The sequence below is a fragment of the Zalophus californianus genome, chromosome X (assembly GCF_009762305.2).
Source record: "Zalophus californianus isolate mZalCal1 chromosome X, mZalCal1.pri.v2, whole genome shotgun sequence".
Classification (NCBI taxonomy): domain Eukaryota; kingdom Metazoa; phylum Chordata; class Mammalia; order Carnivora; family Otariidae; genus Zalophus; species Zalophus californianus.
Window position 1 is genome coordinate 69,446,589 of NC_045612.1, and position 17,999 is coordinate 69,464,587.

Here is a 17,999-nt window from a genome sequence, read left to right on the forward strand (position 1 = left end):
ATCATAGGCAAATTCATTTAATTTTTCTGAGTTTGTTTCCCATGTATAAAATGAGAATAATAATCTTTGCCTTATATACTCACAGGAAATGGAAATCATATCTTAAAAAGAATCTCATTAATAACCAGAATGCTTTGAAAAAGAAAGCCAATGAATCCTATCTCTTGATGAGATTTGGAGAACGAAAAGCAAAGCTCTCTTTTGCCTGGTCTCACCTGAAGGCAAGGCATTTGATCAGGTAACCATTAATAATCCATGGCCTTCCTACACATTCTATTATAAACAAAAGGATAATTAGCTACATTTTGTTTTTTAATTTTTCATTTTAATTCCAGTATGTTAACATACAGTGATATATTAGTTTCAGGTGTACAATAGAGTATTTCAACAGTTCCATACTTCACCCTGTGCTCATAGAGACAAGTGTACTCCTTAATCCCCATCACTATTTCACCCATCCTCCCCTTAACCATCAGATTGTTCTCTAGAGTTAACAGTCTGTTTCTTGCTTTGTCTCATTTTTTTCCCTTTGCTTGTTTTGTATCTAAAATTCCACATACGAGTGAAATCATGTGGTGTCTTTCTCTGACCAACTTATTTCACTTAGCAATATATATACTCTCTGGCTCCATCCATGTTGTTGCAAATGGCAGTATTCCATACTTTTTATGGCTGAATAATATTCCATTGTGTGGATATACCTATATCTGTATCTATAACTACATATCACATCTTTATCCGTTCATCAATCCATGGACACTTACACTGCTTTCATACCTTGGCTATTGTAAATAATGCTGCTATAAACATCGAGGGGCATAAATCCCTTTGAAATAGTGTTTTTGTATTCTTTGGTAAATACCCAGCAGTGCAATTGCTGGATGATAAAGCAGTTCTATTTTTAACTTTTTTGAGGAACTGCCATACTGTTTTCCATAGTGGCTGCACCAGTTTGCATTCCCCACAGTACCTGAGTGTTCTTTTGTCTCCACATCGTTTTTATGCTAGTACCATACTGTTTTGGTAACTATGGCTTTGAAATATAACTTGAAGTCTGGAATTGTGATGCCTTCAGCTCTGCTTTTGTTTTTTTCAAGATTGCTTTGGTTATTTGCGGTCTTTTGTGGTTCCAGACAAATTTTAGGATTGTTGGTTCTAGTTATGTGAAAAATGCCTCTGTAGATTGCAACAAATCTGTAGACTGCTTTGGGTAATATAGACATTTTAACAATATTTGTTTTTCCAATCTGTGAGCATGGAATGTCTTTCCATTTCTTTGTGTTGTCTTGAATTTCTTTCATCAGTGATTTATAGTTTTCAGAGTACAGGTCTTTCACCTCTTTGGTTAGGTTTATTCTTAGGTGTCTTATTTTGGATGTAATTGTAAATAGGATTGTTTTCTTAATTTCTTGTCACTTCATCAGTGTACAGAAATGCAGAAGATTTCTGTACATTGATTTTGTATCCTGTGACTTTACTAGATTTATCAGTTCTAGCAATTTTTTGGTGGAGCCTTCAGGATTTTCTATATATAGTATCATGTCATCTGCAAATAGTGAAACCTTGACTTCTTCCTTGCTGATTTGGATGCCTTTTATTTCTTTTTGTTGTCTGATTGCTGTGGCTAGGACTTACAGTACTATGTTGAATACAAGTGGTGAGAGGAGACATCCTTGTCTTGTTCTCAGTTTTTCCCCATTAAGGATGATGGTAGCTGTGGGTTTTTCACAGGTGGCCTTTATTATGTTGAGGTATGTTCCCTCTAAACTTATTTTGTTAAGGATTTTTAATCATGAATGTGCATTTGAAAAGAATGTGTATTCTGCTGTTCTAGAAGCTAATGTTCTGAATATATCTGTGAAATCCTTCTGTTCCAGTGTGTCATTCAAAGCCATTGTTTCCTTGTTGATGGTCTGTTTAGATGATCTGTCCACTTGATGTAAGTGTGGTGTTAAAGTTCCTTACTATTATTATATTATTATGGAGTAGTTCCTTTATGTTTGTTATTAACTGGTTTATGTATTTGGGTGCTCCTATGTTGGGTGCATACATATTTACAATTGTTATATCTTCATGTCGGATTATCCCCTTTACTATTATATATTGTCCTCCTTTGCTTCTTGTTACAGTCTTTGTTTTAAAGTCTATTTTGTCTGATATAAATGTTGCTATTCTGGCTTTCTTTTGACATCCATTTGCATGTTAAATGTTTCTTAATCCTCTCACTTTCAATCTGTAGGTGTCCTTAGGTCTAAAATGGGCCTCTTGCAGACAGCAAATAGATGGCTCTTTTTTTTTTTTATCCATTCTGTCACCCTGCGTCTTTTGATTGCAGCATTTAGCCCATTTACATTCAAAGTAATTACTGATAGATACATATTTATTGCCATTTTATTACTTGTTTTGTGGTCGTTTCTGAAGCTCTTCTCTGATCCTTTCTTGACTTTTTTCATGTTTTGCTTATTTTCTTTAATGATATATTTGGATATCTATTGCATATCTATTAGTGGCTTTTGATATGTGGTTACCATTAGGTTTGCATATAACCTCTTCTGCATATAGCAGTCTATATTTTTTATGGTCATTTAAGTTTGAACACATTCTTTTCTCCTGTCCCCCACACCTTTTAGATATACGTTATTGTATTTTATATCTTTTTGTGAGTTCCTTGACTTTTTTGCAGAAAAATTCATTTTTACTGCTTTTGTGTTTCCTACCTCTATACTGTCACTTTGAGTTTCTCTACTCAAAGAGTCCCTTTTAGTATTTCTTGCAGAGCTGGTTTAATGGTCATGAACTCCTTTAGTTTTTGCTTGTCTGGAAAACTCTCTCTCTCCTTGTATTCTGAATGATAGCCTAGCTGGGTAGAGTATTCTCTGCAGATTCTTCCCATTCAGCACTTTGAATATATCATGCTACTCCTTTCTGGCTTGCAAAGTTTCTGTTGAAAAATCTCCTGCTAGCCTTATGGGTTTTCCCTTGTAATTTAATGACTTCTTTTGTCTTGCTGCTTTTAAAATTTTTTATTACTATATTTTGCAAATTTAATTACAATATGTCTGTGTGTTGGTCTGCTTTTGTTGATTCTGTTGGGGGTTCTCTGTGCCTCCTGGATCTAGATATCTTTTTCTTTCCCAAGACTGGGGGAATTTTCAGCTCTTATTTCTTCAAATAAATTTTCTGCCCCCCCTTCTCTCTCTTTTTTCTGGGATTCCTATAATATGAACGCTATTACATTTGATGGAGTCACTGAGATCCCTCAGTTTATTCTCATTTTGCATAATTCTTTTCTCTCCCTTGTTCAGCTTGATTACTTTCCATTACTTTGTCTTCTAGCTCACTAATTCATTTCTCTGCTTCTTCCAACCTCTGTTCATTCCATCAAGCATGTTTCTCATTTCTTTATTATTATTATTATTTAAAGATTTTATTTGTTTGACAGACACAGAGAGAGAGAGAGATCACAAGTAAGCATAGCGACAGGCAGAGGGAGAGGGAGTAGGCTCCCTGCTGAGCAGAGAACCCGATGTGGGGCTCGATCCCAGGACCCTGAGATCATGACCTGAGCCAAAGGCAGATGCTTAACCAACTGAGCTACCCAGGAACCCTGCATGTTTCTCATTTCACTTATTTTGTGCCCTGTGCCCTTTATCTCTGCTATGTTATTCCTTTCTCTGTGTTAAGGGTCTCACTCATGTCTTCCACTTTTTTCTTAAGTCCAGTGAGTATTCTTATGACCACTGCTTATATTCTCTATCAGGCATGTTACTTACATCTGTTTGACTTAGGTCTCTGGTTATGGCCTTGTCCTTTTCTTTCATTTGGGATAAATTTCTCTGTCTCCTCATTTTGTCTGCCTCTCTGTGTCTCTTTCTGTATGTAAAGAAAGTCAGTTGTTTCTTCTGTTCTTGAAAATAATGATTTTTATGAAGAGGTCCTGGAGAGCCCTGGAGTGCAGTGTCCCCTGTTCACCAGAACCTGGCCCTTCAGTAGAGTATCCTATGTGTATTTTTATGCCCTGCTATTTCACCTGATTTAATTTTCCTTTTAGTGCAGTCATCTGCACTGACTCTCTGCCTGTTGTGACCATGCCTGCTCTCTGTGGGACCCAGCAGGCAAACTCTGGGGGGGAGGGTTCCCCACTGGGGGACTTGGGAGCAGAGGGGTAGTGTTAGCAAAATTTGTGCTGGGTCAGTAGTCCTATGCTGGATCCCCCGAAGCACTATGGCAACTGGGGGCTTCAGGATGGGTTGACCAAGGGCACAAGGCTGGGCATGGTGTGTGATGGTGGCTGAGGGTGTGTGGTTGGGCATGGCCCATGAGGGCTGCTAGGGGTGTGCAATTGAGTGCAGTGTGCAAAGGCACCTGTGGGCATCTGGCTGGGCAGGTGCATGATGGCACCTGGGGACAGTGGAAGGTGTCCAGAAAGGTGCACAGGTGGGCGTGGCCTGTGATGGTCAATCAGCTACATTTTTAATGCAAATTCAATGCTCTTCAGTTCTTCAGTTCTTTAGAGGAAAAAAAGAGATGTCCTTTTAAAAAACCAGATGCCAGGGGCGCCTGAGTGGCTCAGTCATTAAGCGTCTGCCTTCGGCTCAGGTCACGATCCCAGGGTCCTGGGATCGAGGCCCGCATTGTACTCCCTGCTCCGTGGGAAGCCTGCTTCTCCCTCTCCCACTCTCTCTGCTTGTGTTCCCTCTTTCGCTGTGTCTCTCTCTGTCACATAAATAAATAAAATCTTTTCTTTTATCAAAAGATTCATATGGCAAGTTGCTATCTTCAGATTTACCTCTCAGACAGTGATACTCAACTTCTTTTCCCTAGTCAATCACTGAGCAATGAAACAGAAATTAAAATAAGGAAAATATATTTAGCTCTAATTTGTAATATAACATTACTACCAATTCTCTTTGAATTGTGTATCTAGAAACACTAACACATTTTTAAAAATCTGGTAAATGTAAATCATAAAATTATTAAATCCGTGCACTTACAAATTTAAGTGCTTATAATTAGAATTTAAATTTTTATTTAAAAAGTAAAATTTTTACTTAGAATATTTATTTGGAAGCCAGAAACTAATCAGTCCAAAATGTAAAACTTGCTTTTTGTTCAAAATATTGTGAATAAAATATATGCCAAGATACATAAAATTTGTTATAAATTTTTTCTTTTATTACATCCTTCTGGAAATAAATTAACCAAAACTTTAAAAAAAAATGTAACAATTTTCCTTCTTTCCTGCCAATACTTTCCACCTTTAACACATAATCCTGTCCATTAGTACTCTGTTACCATGGGCAAACTAAGAACTACAATACTGGTGTTACTAAAAATGAGAATTCAAATTTTTTGAAGTCATAAGATAAATATATTGAAAGGAAAACTACTAGAATTTCAAACAATAAAATAAAATCTGTGTTTTGCCTTTAAAAGGGATCCAGGATTGTCTTTGGAAAAAAAATCTGTATTTGAATGACAGTAAAAGTCATAAAACAGATGATAAAGACATAGGAAATGAGAATTGGTTAACTCCCGATTTAAACATTGTGAAAAAATGTTTAGTTAACTGTGTGGAGTCAGAGTTTTACTCATTTACTTCCATATAACTGAGTATCTTTAATAATGAAAGTTAGATGGAAGCCTTTTACTTTCTAGCTGAAGGGCAGGTTGTAAAGAAAGTTTAATTCCTTTTGACTTTCTTGTAAAGAAAAAAGAAAGCCACATCATAAAGGTGGGGGAAAGGTTCATAATATTTTATAACAGGATGCAAGAGACTCTGCAAACAGAAGAAAATATAAGCAAAATCCAGCAAGACTGTTTTTCCTCCTTCAATCATGGGGAACACAACCCTATCAATCACTTGTCATATTGGATCACAATAGTAATGGTCGATTTTATGGCTTAGGCTCCCCCCAACACTGCACATTGATCTCATAAACACCATTTAATTGTTTCAAGCTGAGGGCCAGAAGCTTTCATTTCTTTTCTAAAGTTCAGTGGTTCTTTCATTTTCTGGTCACCAGAATCTGTGTGTATGCACCTGTTTGATATATCCTATCATGAGAAGAAGACTTATCTTTAGTGAAATGGGGGAAACAATCTTTTCTGCACTTAATATAAAAGGTTAACTTTTTATTTGTATAAGAAGTATTAACACATAGGCACAAAATTAGTACTGAACCACGAAGCTTGTCAAAATGGCTTTTTATGTCTTCAGAATTAACTCCGTGCAATTTTGCTTAGTTTAGGCATAAAAGCTATTTAGAATCCCATTCATGCCAGAAGACTGATTTTGTAAAAGGAATATTTTTCTATTTTAGAGACTGCATTTATTCATTTTAAAATATTTTACACAAAGGCTGCTAAGTTTGGAATTCAGACCTTCCTTTTGGTTTTTTTTTCTTCCCGGCTAATGTAATTCTTCTTGCCTATTCCCCCAGGTATCAGAGAAGCATTTTGATAATTCATAATAACCTATACAAATACAACAGTGCCCACTGGACAAAAATTGTCTCATTGAAGAGAAAAATGAGTAAAGCTCATGTTATCACCATGTGACTTTTAAAAATCAGACTTTCAGAATTCCTGTTAGTGTTGTTTTCATCACTAAAAACTAAACTAAGAAAAAAAATCACAGTATCATTTATGCCTCATTTCTTTAAATAATGCACACTAGAATAAATACCCAATCATTGATATGTGCTATAGAAATGGTCACCTAAAAAAAAGGATATCTTTAAGAACAGCTCATATTCAGATCATATGTTTTGTAAATGCATACCAAAAGCAGCTTAACATTCTTATTCTAGTTTAAAAGAAAAACTGTACTATCTTTTTCAATGGTGAAGTTTTTAGTTTTAGAAGGCTTGGAAAGAAATGAAGAAGTATGAAGAAATATTCTAAATATTCCTTGAGCATATAAAACTGGCCAATTTCAAAGACGGATACATTTGTGCCTGGAAACTGTTCTCTGACATTTTTTTTTGATTATTAATTTTCTAGAATTCCTTGGACTTGTAATTCAAACTTTTAAAAAACAAACCAGTAAGAAAACTGAATATAAGTACCCAGACAACACATGCAGCAGCACCAGGGAAACACAAAGAACAAGTTTTCCATTGGAGATGTTTTAATTCACATTCTCTTTAATTTAATATTGAATTTGTCATCTTTCCACAAACACGTTATTCAAGGGATTTTTCCACAGCTATTTTTTTTCTTTTGGAGAAAATATTTATGGTTAATTCATATAAAACAAATCTAAGTTTGAACTGCTGCTTCAATTGGCAAATTATTCTAAATGATCAGGATAGGAAGGTAGAACATTCTAGAGAGTGAGGCCAAAACATCAAACCAAAGGGCTCTTTGTATCCTAAAAAGGTAAATGGACACATATTTTCTGTTAACTTAGCCAGGGACTATTTCCACTTGCTTATTATATGGAATGATTTGACATTATACATCAGGAGAGGCAGAAAAGGTCAACAGTTAAAAGGACAGATTATTGATGGGACCAGCGAATAAACTGTTTCTCAGTAAAGAATGTAAAAGTAGCAAAAGCAGTTAAAAATTGAAAGCTAGTCAGAAAAAAACTGGAGAAATAAACAATCAGGATGAAACTAGGATACACTGGTGGGAAAAAAAAAAAAAAAAAAAACTTACACTGGGAAGCTAATAAGTACCTGACAGTACACTCAAAATTTTATACATGCTCTTTCATTTAATCCTTACAACAAGAAGTGAGGTATTATTCACATAAGAACTGAGGCTCAAAGAAGTGGCTTGCTCAAGGCCACAAAGCCAAGTGATAGACCCTGTATTCCAACCCAGATCTGATTTCAAAGTTTAACTACTCTATACCGTCTCTAACTAGCTTCCATTTTACAGGGGGTAAAGGAAGCAAATAAAGTATAAAATACCTTTCAGGGTTAAATCAAATAGAATTTCTTATAATTTTAGTGATAACCCTTGTGAAAAGAAATAACTCTGCTGTCTTTCTCTCCCCCCTTCTGAATAAAGCTGGGGAAAAGATTGTGATTAGGCCAAAAGTGAAAAGCAAGCAGCTAGAAAATGTATCATGACAAAAAGGAGCCAATATTAGATGCATTTTATCCCATTCTCAGAGTTTAGAACAAGAGGACAAATTAAATTAAGGTTTGAATGGGTAACAAAGTGACATGGTTCAAATATCAAAATAATACTAAATACCAAAATACCAAAAATGATCTCATCCTTACCCTTGCCTCCATCCATCTCTCTCCTCTTCTCCCATCAAGGTAACCACTTTTATTTAGTTCCATGTGTAACCTTCTAGAATTTCTTTATACAATTATTAATGTGCTTATTTTCCCCCCTAATAAAGGGGGGGAAAATATGTGCCTACACATATTGTAGGCACGGATTTGTACCTCGCTTTTCTCACTAACATTATGAGAAAATTTAACAGTAAATTGCATAAAAGCCCTTTAGGGAATGGAATGATTTTAAAATATGACCAAATCTATACTGACAAGTAGCATTGTTCTAGCACTAAAATTGAACAGGATAATTTCTTTTAATCCCAAATCATCATTTTACCTATATAACATTCAGCTATTAACCATTTGGAAATTTTTGAGTATTTTTTAATATAATGGCTTTTCTCTTTCTTCTGTATTTCCTCAAGTGACAAACATGTGTAAGTAACTTTTTGCCTTAGTCAAAGCCTTTTTCTTTGGGCCTAGAAGTTAGCATTCCTATTGTAAGAGGATTTTCCAAACATAGTTTCAAATCCTAAGAAGTCTTTGAATACTGAACCTCAAGCATGAAGATACTACTGAATGTAGAGGAACCAGGGAATAGAAAGGTACTAATTTATTGCAGCAAGTCCAATTTTAGAAACTCAAACTATCTAAAAGGTAGAAAAACGTCTGACCAAACATTTGATTCTTTTGATGTATAACAAATCATACTGCAGGACACTTTAAAAATAATAGAGTGACACAAAGTTAAACAATGATAACTTTGTTAACTCTAAAGACATTGGGATTATGGACCTAAATGAAAACAATTATAGCTACTGGTGCTGAGAATAAAGGGCAAAACTGGAAAAACTGAACAGATAGGCAAATAATGGCTGGCATTAATGTACAATGAGCAAGATAACTGGTCATAGGCTAGTAGTCATGGTGACAGCTTTCAGTCACTAATGACACAGCTTCCAAGTACCCTGGCCTCTTGTTACCATCATTACTGGGGAGCCAAAGCATTTGTCATAATACTGAATAAGCTATAAAACAATACTTTTAGAATTGAAAAGTTCAAAGCAAACTCTCACTTACCTTCCCTGTTAGAACTGAGGGAAATTCAGTATCAAACTTGTTGCTCAAGCCAAACCTTAAAAACAAAGAACAAAATATTTTCTACCCAGCATATTTAACTCTTTACCCCCTCCCTTTTTAAGTAAGTAACAAAGCCATGCATTTTTCTTTTGATGTTGTGATTTAAGAATGTGTCCTAAAAATAATTTTATGATATTTACAGAAAACAAATCTTTGACTATTAATCTGAATTAATAGTAAAAGAAACTTATGATGCAAATGTTAAAGTAGTATTCTAATTACATCCATGCATGATATGGGATTAAATAATAACAAATTAGGGGTGCCTGGGTGGCTCAGTTGGTTAAGCAACTGCCTTCAGCTCAGGTCATGATCCTGGAGTCCCGGGATCGAGTCCCGCATCAGGCTCCCTGCTCAGCAGGGAGTCTGCTTCTCCCTCTGACCTTCTTCCCTCTCATGCTCTCTCTCTACCATTCTCTCTCTCTCTCAATAAATAAATAAAAATCTTTAAAAAAATAACAAATTAGAGTTGGAAATAAGATTTTTGACTGAAATGTTTCTGTTAAAACCCATTTTAGTTGATAACTATTAGAACTGGCTAATTGGTAGTAAGTAGGAGTGGATAATATTATTCTTTCTACTTTTATGTATATATGAAAATTTTTCTAATAAAAACTAATATAACCTTTGGAGCTGTAGTTCAAAAACTTATGATCAGTTAGTATTCAGATACTCAAAGTTTGATCTTTATGAATGGCTTTCATGTATATGCTCAATTTGTTTTCAGAAAACAGGTCTCAGCCTTGAAAGCTCTGACTCAAGTAAGCACATTGAAATCTGTTTTCAGAAGTCAAGATGAATTTTATGAGCCTTCATTCACCTACTTGTTGGTTTCAGTAGGGATAACAAAGGTCACTTCCTGCATCTTAGATGATATATCATAGTGACTAAAATTTTATAGTATAGTGTAGTATAGTATAGTAGATGATGGGTTGTAAGCAAAAATGAAAAAAAAAAAACCAGGAATGTTTATTGAGAACTCCTGGTGAGGTAGGCAATAATAGTAACAGCTACCAGTAAATATTCACTCACCATGAGTTAGACACTGTGCTAGATAAATATGTTACTTCTAAAGTTTACAACCCTACAGGAGTGGTACTGTCATCCCCCTCTTAAAGATAAGGAAGCTGACCCTCAGAAAAAAATTTTTTTGAAAGGTAATTAAATGACTTGCCCCAAGTCATATCTAGTAAAGGGGAGGACCAAAATTCCAAATGCTGATCCCTAAGTTCTTTCTGTCCTGTATTGAGCTTTTTGAAAACAGAAACTATGCCTTATTTATTTTGTTATCTTTTTGTTTAGTAGCATAATGTAATCTAGTAGGTATTTAATAAAAGTTTGTTGAATAATAAGCTACAATACTATCTGATTTGACTGACTTATGGCCCTTTGGTCTTACGGTCACATTAAAGATATGTTAAGAATCTAATGTCCTATTAAAACTATGTGGGAATACCATATTCTCCTTGTATCATTTATGCTAATAGCTCCTTTTCTGGGACACAAGCCCATCTTAAACATAAAAATTCTCTATACTTAGCAGCTAAGTATACTATACTTTGTGTATTTAAAATGTATTTTAAAACAACAAATTCTATGTTTTAAGATAGTCAAGACAATTAACTAGCAACCATAAAAAGACCTTAACTTCATTAAAAAATACTTAATTACTTCTCCAGGTATTAGTATATGTAATGAGAACATAATATTCTCATAATCATGTTCCCCATAGACACAGGATATAGCCAAACTGGAAAACAAGATAGTATACCCCTGTACATGAATTTTTATGGCAAATTTCATGTGCTATTTGAGAAACTGACACTCCAGTATTAAATATATATTTGCAACTATGTACTAACTCAGAAATCAAAAACATGACCAATATATAACAGCAAGAAACATCCTTCATTTAAGTTATATGTAGCTAAATCGTGACCTCATCACTAGTCAAAAAGATGCAATTTAATTCATTATTCCACAAAGAGTAAATTCTTACTGTGTAACAGAGAAATAAATACAGGTTTCATTTTTAAAAGGAGACATTATACACTTTAAAGTAGAGTTATATTTCCATATCTTGTCTAAACACCTTATAGATGCAATGTAAATAACATGTTCCTGATTTAGAGTCTGGGAAGATGGCAGAGTAGGAGAATCCTAAGCCCACTTCATTCCACAGATACACCCAAGACAACAGCCATATCAGCGCAACGAACTAAGAAAACCACCCAAAGACTGCCACAACACACTTTCCAGTTAATTGAAGAGAAGAGGACACACTGAAAAGGGTAGGAAGGGTGGAAACATGGTCAGGTATCAAGCTCCTGGTGAAACTAACCGCAAATGGAAGGGACATCACAAGCACTGAGAAGGGAGAGGAGCAGACACCCACCAAACACCCCCCACACAGGAACCTGCACTTGGAAGACAAGTCCCCATAATACTTGGCTTTGAAATGCAGTGGGGCTTAACTCTGGGTACTTTAAAAATCAGCAGGCTTTTGAGGACCTGGCTTTTGAGATGAGCAGGCTAGGCTCATCTGTTAAGAGTCCACCTCTTGATTTCAGCTCAGGTCATGATCTCAGGGTTGAAAGACTGAGTCCCACATTGGGCTCCATGCTCAGCATGGAACCTGCTTAAGATTCGCCCTCTCCCTCTGCCTCTGCCCCTCCCCTACTCTCTCTCTCTCTTTCTCAAAAAAAAAAAATTAAAAAAATCAACAGGCTTAGCTCTGGGAGAGCCAGAGAGCAATAGGAAACTGAGCCCTTAAAGAGACAGTATAACAAACAACCCTGCTGAGATAAAGGAATTTGAAAAGCATCCTGGGTATACAGAAAGGAGATTTATTTACTAATCTCAGAATGTGTGCTGGAGGGGCAGGGATCTTTAGGAGACATCTTCAAGAACAAAAGAGCTGGTGGGTGCCATCCCCACCTCCACCCTATCCCCAGCCTAGATACCAGGACACCTGCAGGAACCAGTGAGAACACTTTCCACCTACCTTGCTAACACCACACACCCTGCCTCTGTGTTCTCCTGTGGATCTACCCCATCCAACCTACCCCACTAGGCACACATCTGTCCAAAGCAGCTCCTGGCATATTTTATCCTGCAAGCAGCCCTGGCAAGGACCAGCACCACTCCAAAATGACTCCTGCCTGAGGAGAGGGGAAGATAAACCACACACCAGTTCAACTGTAGCCCCAGCAGCCAAACCTTATAACTGGCAGGAAAGAGAGAGTATCCTGTTGATCAGTACCTCTGCAGCCCCAGCAGATGAACCGGGGGTAAGCATCTGATCTGCTGGCCCCGTCCACTGACAAAAACCTCTCAGGTTTAGAGAGCCCTGTAGTTTGGGGTCACTGCAGCCCCAACACATGGACTAGAATAGGCATTTGGTTTGAATGCAGGCTCCACCTACCAACAAAAGCCTCTCCAGGGATAACACAGGGAGAGTGCCCTGGAGTTTGGTGTGACCACAATACCAGCAAACAAGCAGAGGGCAGACATCTAGTCTGACTGTTGATATCCCCCAACTATAAGCCCAGAGTAGCTCCAGACTAGCCCCTTAACAGCACAGAGACCAAACCCTGCCCAGTGCACCAGGCAAAATGGGCCGTTATGGCCAAGTGGACTGAAGGCAAATGCTGCCCACCCAGCCACAACAGTAGGGCACACACAACCCACATAGGAGACACCCGTGAAATATCTGGTTCTGGTGAACAGGGGACATTGTGCTACAAGGCACAACAGGAGCTCTTCTTCATAAGGCCACGACCTTCAAGATCAGGAGACGTAACTAACTTTCCTAATACATAGAAACAAACACAGAGAGACAAAATGAAGAACCAGAGGAATATGTCCCAAGTGAAAGAATAGGACAAAACCACAGCAAAATAGCTAAATGAAAGGAGATAAGCAATAAGCCTGATAAACAAGTCAAAGTAATGGCTATAAAAATATTTACTGGACTTGAGAAAAGAGTGGAGGGTCTCAGTGAGATCTTCAACAAAGAGATAGAAAATATAAAAAAGAACCAATCAGAAATGAAAAACTCAATAACTGAAATAAAAATACACTAGAGGAAATCAACAGCAGATTAGAGGCAGGAGAATTTATCATCTACCTAGAAGACAGAATAATGGAAAGCAACCAAGCTGGACAGCAAAAAGAAAAAAAAATTAAAACTGACAGTAGATTAAGAGAACTCAGTGACATCATTTAGTATAATAACATTCATATTATAGGGATCCCAAAAGGAGAAGAGAGAGAAAAGGGAGCAGAAAATTTATTTGAAGAAATCAGCTGAAAACTCAGATATCCAGATCCAGGAGGCACAGAGAGTCCCCAACAAAATCAACCAAAGGAAGTGCACACCAAGACACACAATAATTAAAATGTCAAAAAGTAGTGATAAAGAGAGAACTTTAAATGAAACAGAAAAGAAAAGAGTTACACACAAGGGGAACCCCATAAGGCTATAAGCTGATTGTTCAGCAGAAACTTTATGGGCCAGAAGACAGTGGCATGATATATTCAAAGTGCTGAAAAGAAGAAATGTGCAACCAAGAATACTTTACCCAGCAAGGATATCATTCAGAATAGAAGGAGAGAAGTTTTCCAAACAAAACTTAAAGGTGTTCATCATAACTGAACCAGACTTACAAGAAACATTAAAGGGAATTCTCTGAATGGAAAGAAAAGGCCACTATCAGGAGTAAGAAAATTGTGAAAGGAAAAATTTCACAGGTAAATACCAACATAATAAAAGTAGTTGATTTATCAGTTATAAAACCAGTATGGAGATTAAAGCACAAAAGCAGTAAAATCAATATTATCAATAAAAATCAGTGAAAGGTTTTATAAAATCAAAGGATGTAAAGTATGATATCATATAGCTAAAATGTGAGGGGAGGACTAAAAATTTAGTGCTTTTAAAATGGCTTCAAACTTAAGCAAACATCAACTTAATATAGATTGCTATGTGCATATTATGTATGAACCTAACAGTAACCACAAATCAAACATCTGTAATAGATATGCAAAAAATAAAGAGGAAAGAATCTAAGCACATCACTAAAGAAAGCCACCAAACCACAAGAGAAGAGAGCAAGACAAGAAAGGAACAGAGAAGGGGTGCCTGAGTGGCTCAGTTTGTTAAGCATCTACCTTTGGCTCAGGTCATGATCTCAGGGTCCTGGGATGGAGCCCTGCGTCAGACTTTCTGCTCAGCAGAGAGCCTGTTACTCCCTCTTCCTCTGCCCCCCCCACTTGTGCTCATGTTCTCTCTCACTCTCTATCTCAAATAAATAAATATATATAAAAAAGAAAGGAACAGAGAACTATAAAAACAATAACACAAGTAATAAAATGGCAGTAAGTACATATTTATCAATAATTAGTTTGAATGTAAATAGACTAACTGCTCCAATCAAAAGATACATGGTAACTGAATGGATAAAAAAGCAAGACCCATATGCTGCCTACCAGAGACTCACTTCAGACCTAGAGACACATGCAGATTGAACATGGAGGAATGGAAAAACATTCATCATGCAAATGGAAGTGAAAAGAAAGCTGGGGTAGCAATACTTATATCGAACAAAATAGATATTAAAACAGGCTGTAACAAGTGACAAAAAAGGAAACTACATAATGATAAAGGGAACAAAGCAACAAGGTAATATAACAATTGTAAATATTTGTGCACCCAATGTGGAAGCACCTAAATACATGAGGCAACAACTATCAACAGACACAAAAGAAGAAATTGACAGTGATACAATACTGGGGGACTATAATATCCCCTTACATTAATAGATAGATCATCCAGACAGAAAATCAATAGGGAAACAGTGACTTTGAATGACACATTGGACCAGATGGACCTAACAGATATATTCAGAACATTCCACCCCAAAACAGTGGAAACACATTCTTTTCAAGTGCATATGGAACAGTCTCCAGAATAGATTACATGTTAGGCCACAAGACAGTCTCAATAAATTAAAAAAGATTAAAATATCATGCATCTTTTCTGACCACAGGGTATGAAACTAGAAATCAATCACAAGAAAAAATCTGGAAAGAATGCAAATATATGGAGGCCAAATAACATGCTACTAAACACTGAATGAATCAACCAAGAAATCAGAGGAAATAAAAAAATACACTGAGAAAATGAAAATGAAAGGGTGGGATGCAGCAAAAACTGGTCTAAGAGGGAAGTTTATAGCAATACAGGCCTACCTCAAGAAGCAAGGAAAATCTCAAATAAACAATGTAACCGTACACCTAAAGGATCTGGAAAAATAAGAACAAAGCTCAAGGTCAGTAGAAGGAAGGAAACAGTACGGTGTAGAGCAAAAGTAAAAAAAAAAAACAATAGAATTTAGGGCACCTGGGTGGCTCAGTTGGTTAAGCATCTGCCTTTGGCTAAGGTCATGATCCCAGAGTCCAGGGATTGAGCCCCATGTCGGGCTCCCTGCTCAGTGGGGAGCCTGCTTCTCCCTCTTCCTCTGCCCCTCCCCCCATTTGTGTGCTCTCTCTCACGCTCTGTTCTCGCTCTCAAATAAATAAATAAAATCTTAAAAAAAACAGAGTCTTAAAAAAATAACGGAAGCAATCATTGAAACCAGGGATTGATTCTTTGAAAAGATCATGAAAATTGATAAATCTTTAGCCATACTCATAGAAAAAGGAAGAGAGAGGGCATAATTAAACAAAATCAGAAATGAAGGGGAGAAATAAAAACTGACACCACAGAAATACAAAGGATTATAAGAGAATATTATGAAAAATTATTTGCCCACAAATTGGACAAGCTAGAAGAAATGGATAAATTCCTAGAAACATGTAACCTTCCAAAACTGAAGCAGAGAAACAGAAAATTTGACAAACCAATTACTAACAATGAAATTGATTCAGTAATTAAAAAAAACCCAACACACAAAAGTCTTGAAACAGATGGAATCACAAGTGAATTCTACCAAAAATTTAAAGAAAAGTTAATACCTATTCTTTGCAAAGTATTACAAAAGACAGAAGAAGAAAGAAAGTTTCCAAATTTATTCTACAAGGCAAGCATTACTCTGATACCAAAAACAGATAAAGACACTACAAAAAAAGAGAGAAAACTACAGGCCAATATCTTTGATAAACATAGATGCAAAAATCCTTGATAAAATAATAGCAAACTGAATCCAACAATACCTTAAAAAAATCATTCACCACAATGAATTGGGATTTATTCCAGGGATGTTTAAATGTGGTTCAATGTTTGCAAATCAATCAATGTGCTATATCACATCAGCAAGAGAAAGGGTAAAAACTATACGATTATCTCAATAAATGCAAAAAAAGCATTTGATTAAGCACATTTCCTCATGATAAAAATTCTCAACAAAGGAGGTTTAGGGAGAACACACCTCAACATCATAAAGGCCATGTATGAAAAACTCACAGCAAACATCATACTCAATGGTGAAACACTGACAGCTTTTCCTCTCAGATCAGGAACAAGAAAGATGTCCACTCTCATCTCCTTTATTCAATATAGTACTAGAAGTTCTAGCCACAGCAATCAGACAAGAAACAAAAGGCATCCGTATTGGTAAGTGAGACTTAAAACTTTCCCTATTTGCAGATGATATGATACTATATATAGAAAACCCTAAAGACGTCACCAAAAACCTACTATAACTGTTTAATGAATTCAATAAAGTCACAGAATATAAAATTAATATAAGAAATTTGTTGCATGTATACACTAATAATGAAAGTTTTTTTTAAAGATTTTATTTATTTATTTGACAAGAGAGAGAGAGACAGCGAGAGAGGGAACACAAGCAGGGGGAGTGGGAGAGGGAGGAGCAGGCTTCCTGCCGAGCAGGGAGCCCGATGTGGGGCTTGATCCCAGGACCCTGAGATCATGACCTGAGCCAAAGGCAGACGCTTAACCGACTGAGCCACCCAGGTGCCCCTACACTAATAATGAAAGTTAACAGAAAGAGAGATTAAGAAAATAATCCAATTACTATACACCAAAAAGAATAAAATAGCTAGGAATAAACTGAACCCAGGAGGTGAATGACCCATACTCAGAGAACTGATACACTGATGAAAGAAATTTGAAGAGGTCATAAACGGAAATATATTTCATACTCACAGCTTGGAAGAACGAATATCGTTAGAATATCCACGCTACCCAAAGCAATCTACAGATTTAATGCAATCCCTATTAAAATACCAATAACATTTTTTTTCACAGAACTAGAACAAATAATTTTAAGATTTGTATGGAACCACAAAAGACCCTGAAAAAAAGGAAGAAAAAAGAAAAAGAAGAACAAAACTGGAGTCATCACAATCCCAGATTTCAAGATATACTACAAAGTTGTAGTATCAAAATGGTATGTTACTAACATAAAGATAGACACACAGATCAATGGTAAAGAATAAGAGTCCAGAAATAAACCCATGATTTTATGGTCAATTAATCTCCAACAAAAGAGGCAGGAATATACAATGGGAAAAAGACTCTTCAACAAATGGTGTTGGGAAAACTGGAGAGCTACGTGCAAAAGAATGAAACTGGACTATTTTCTTACACCA

The 17,999-nt window shown here is 36.2% G+C and overlaps 1 protein-coding gene across 2 annotated transcripts in view; it reads right to left on the minus strand.

Moving 5' to 3' along the window:
- Positions 1–17,999, minus strand: part of CHIC1 (cysteine rich hydrophobic domain 1) — a 68,111-nt gene that overhangs the window by 40,195 nt on the left and 9,917 nt on the right. For both annotated transcript variants that reach the window (XM_027608132.2, XM_027608133.1), the window contains exon 2: positions 9,324–9,378. In XM_027608132.2, coding sequence (XP_027463933.1) covers positions 9,324–9,378 — 55 coding nt within the window. The remainder of the gene's footprint in view (positions 1–9,323; positions 9,379–17,999) is intronic.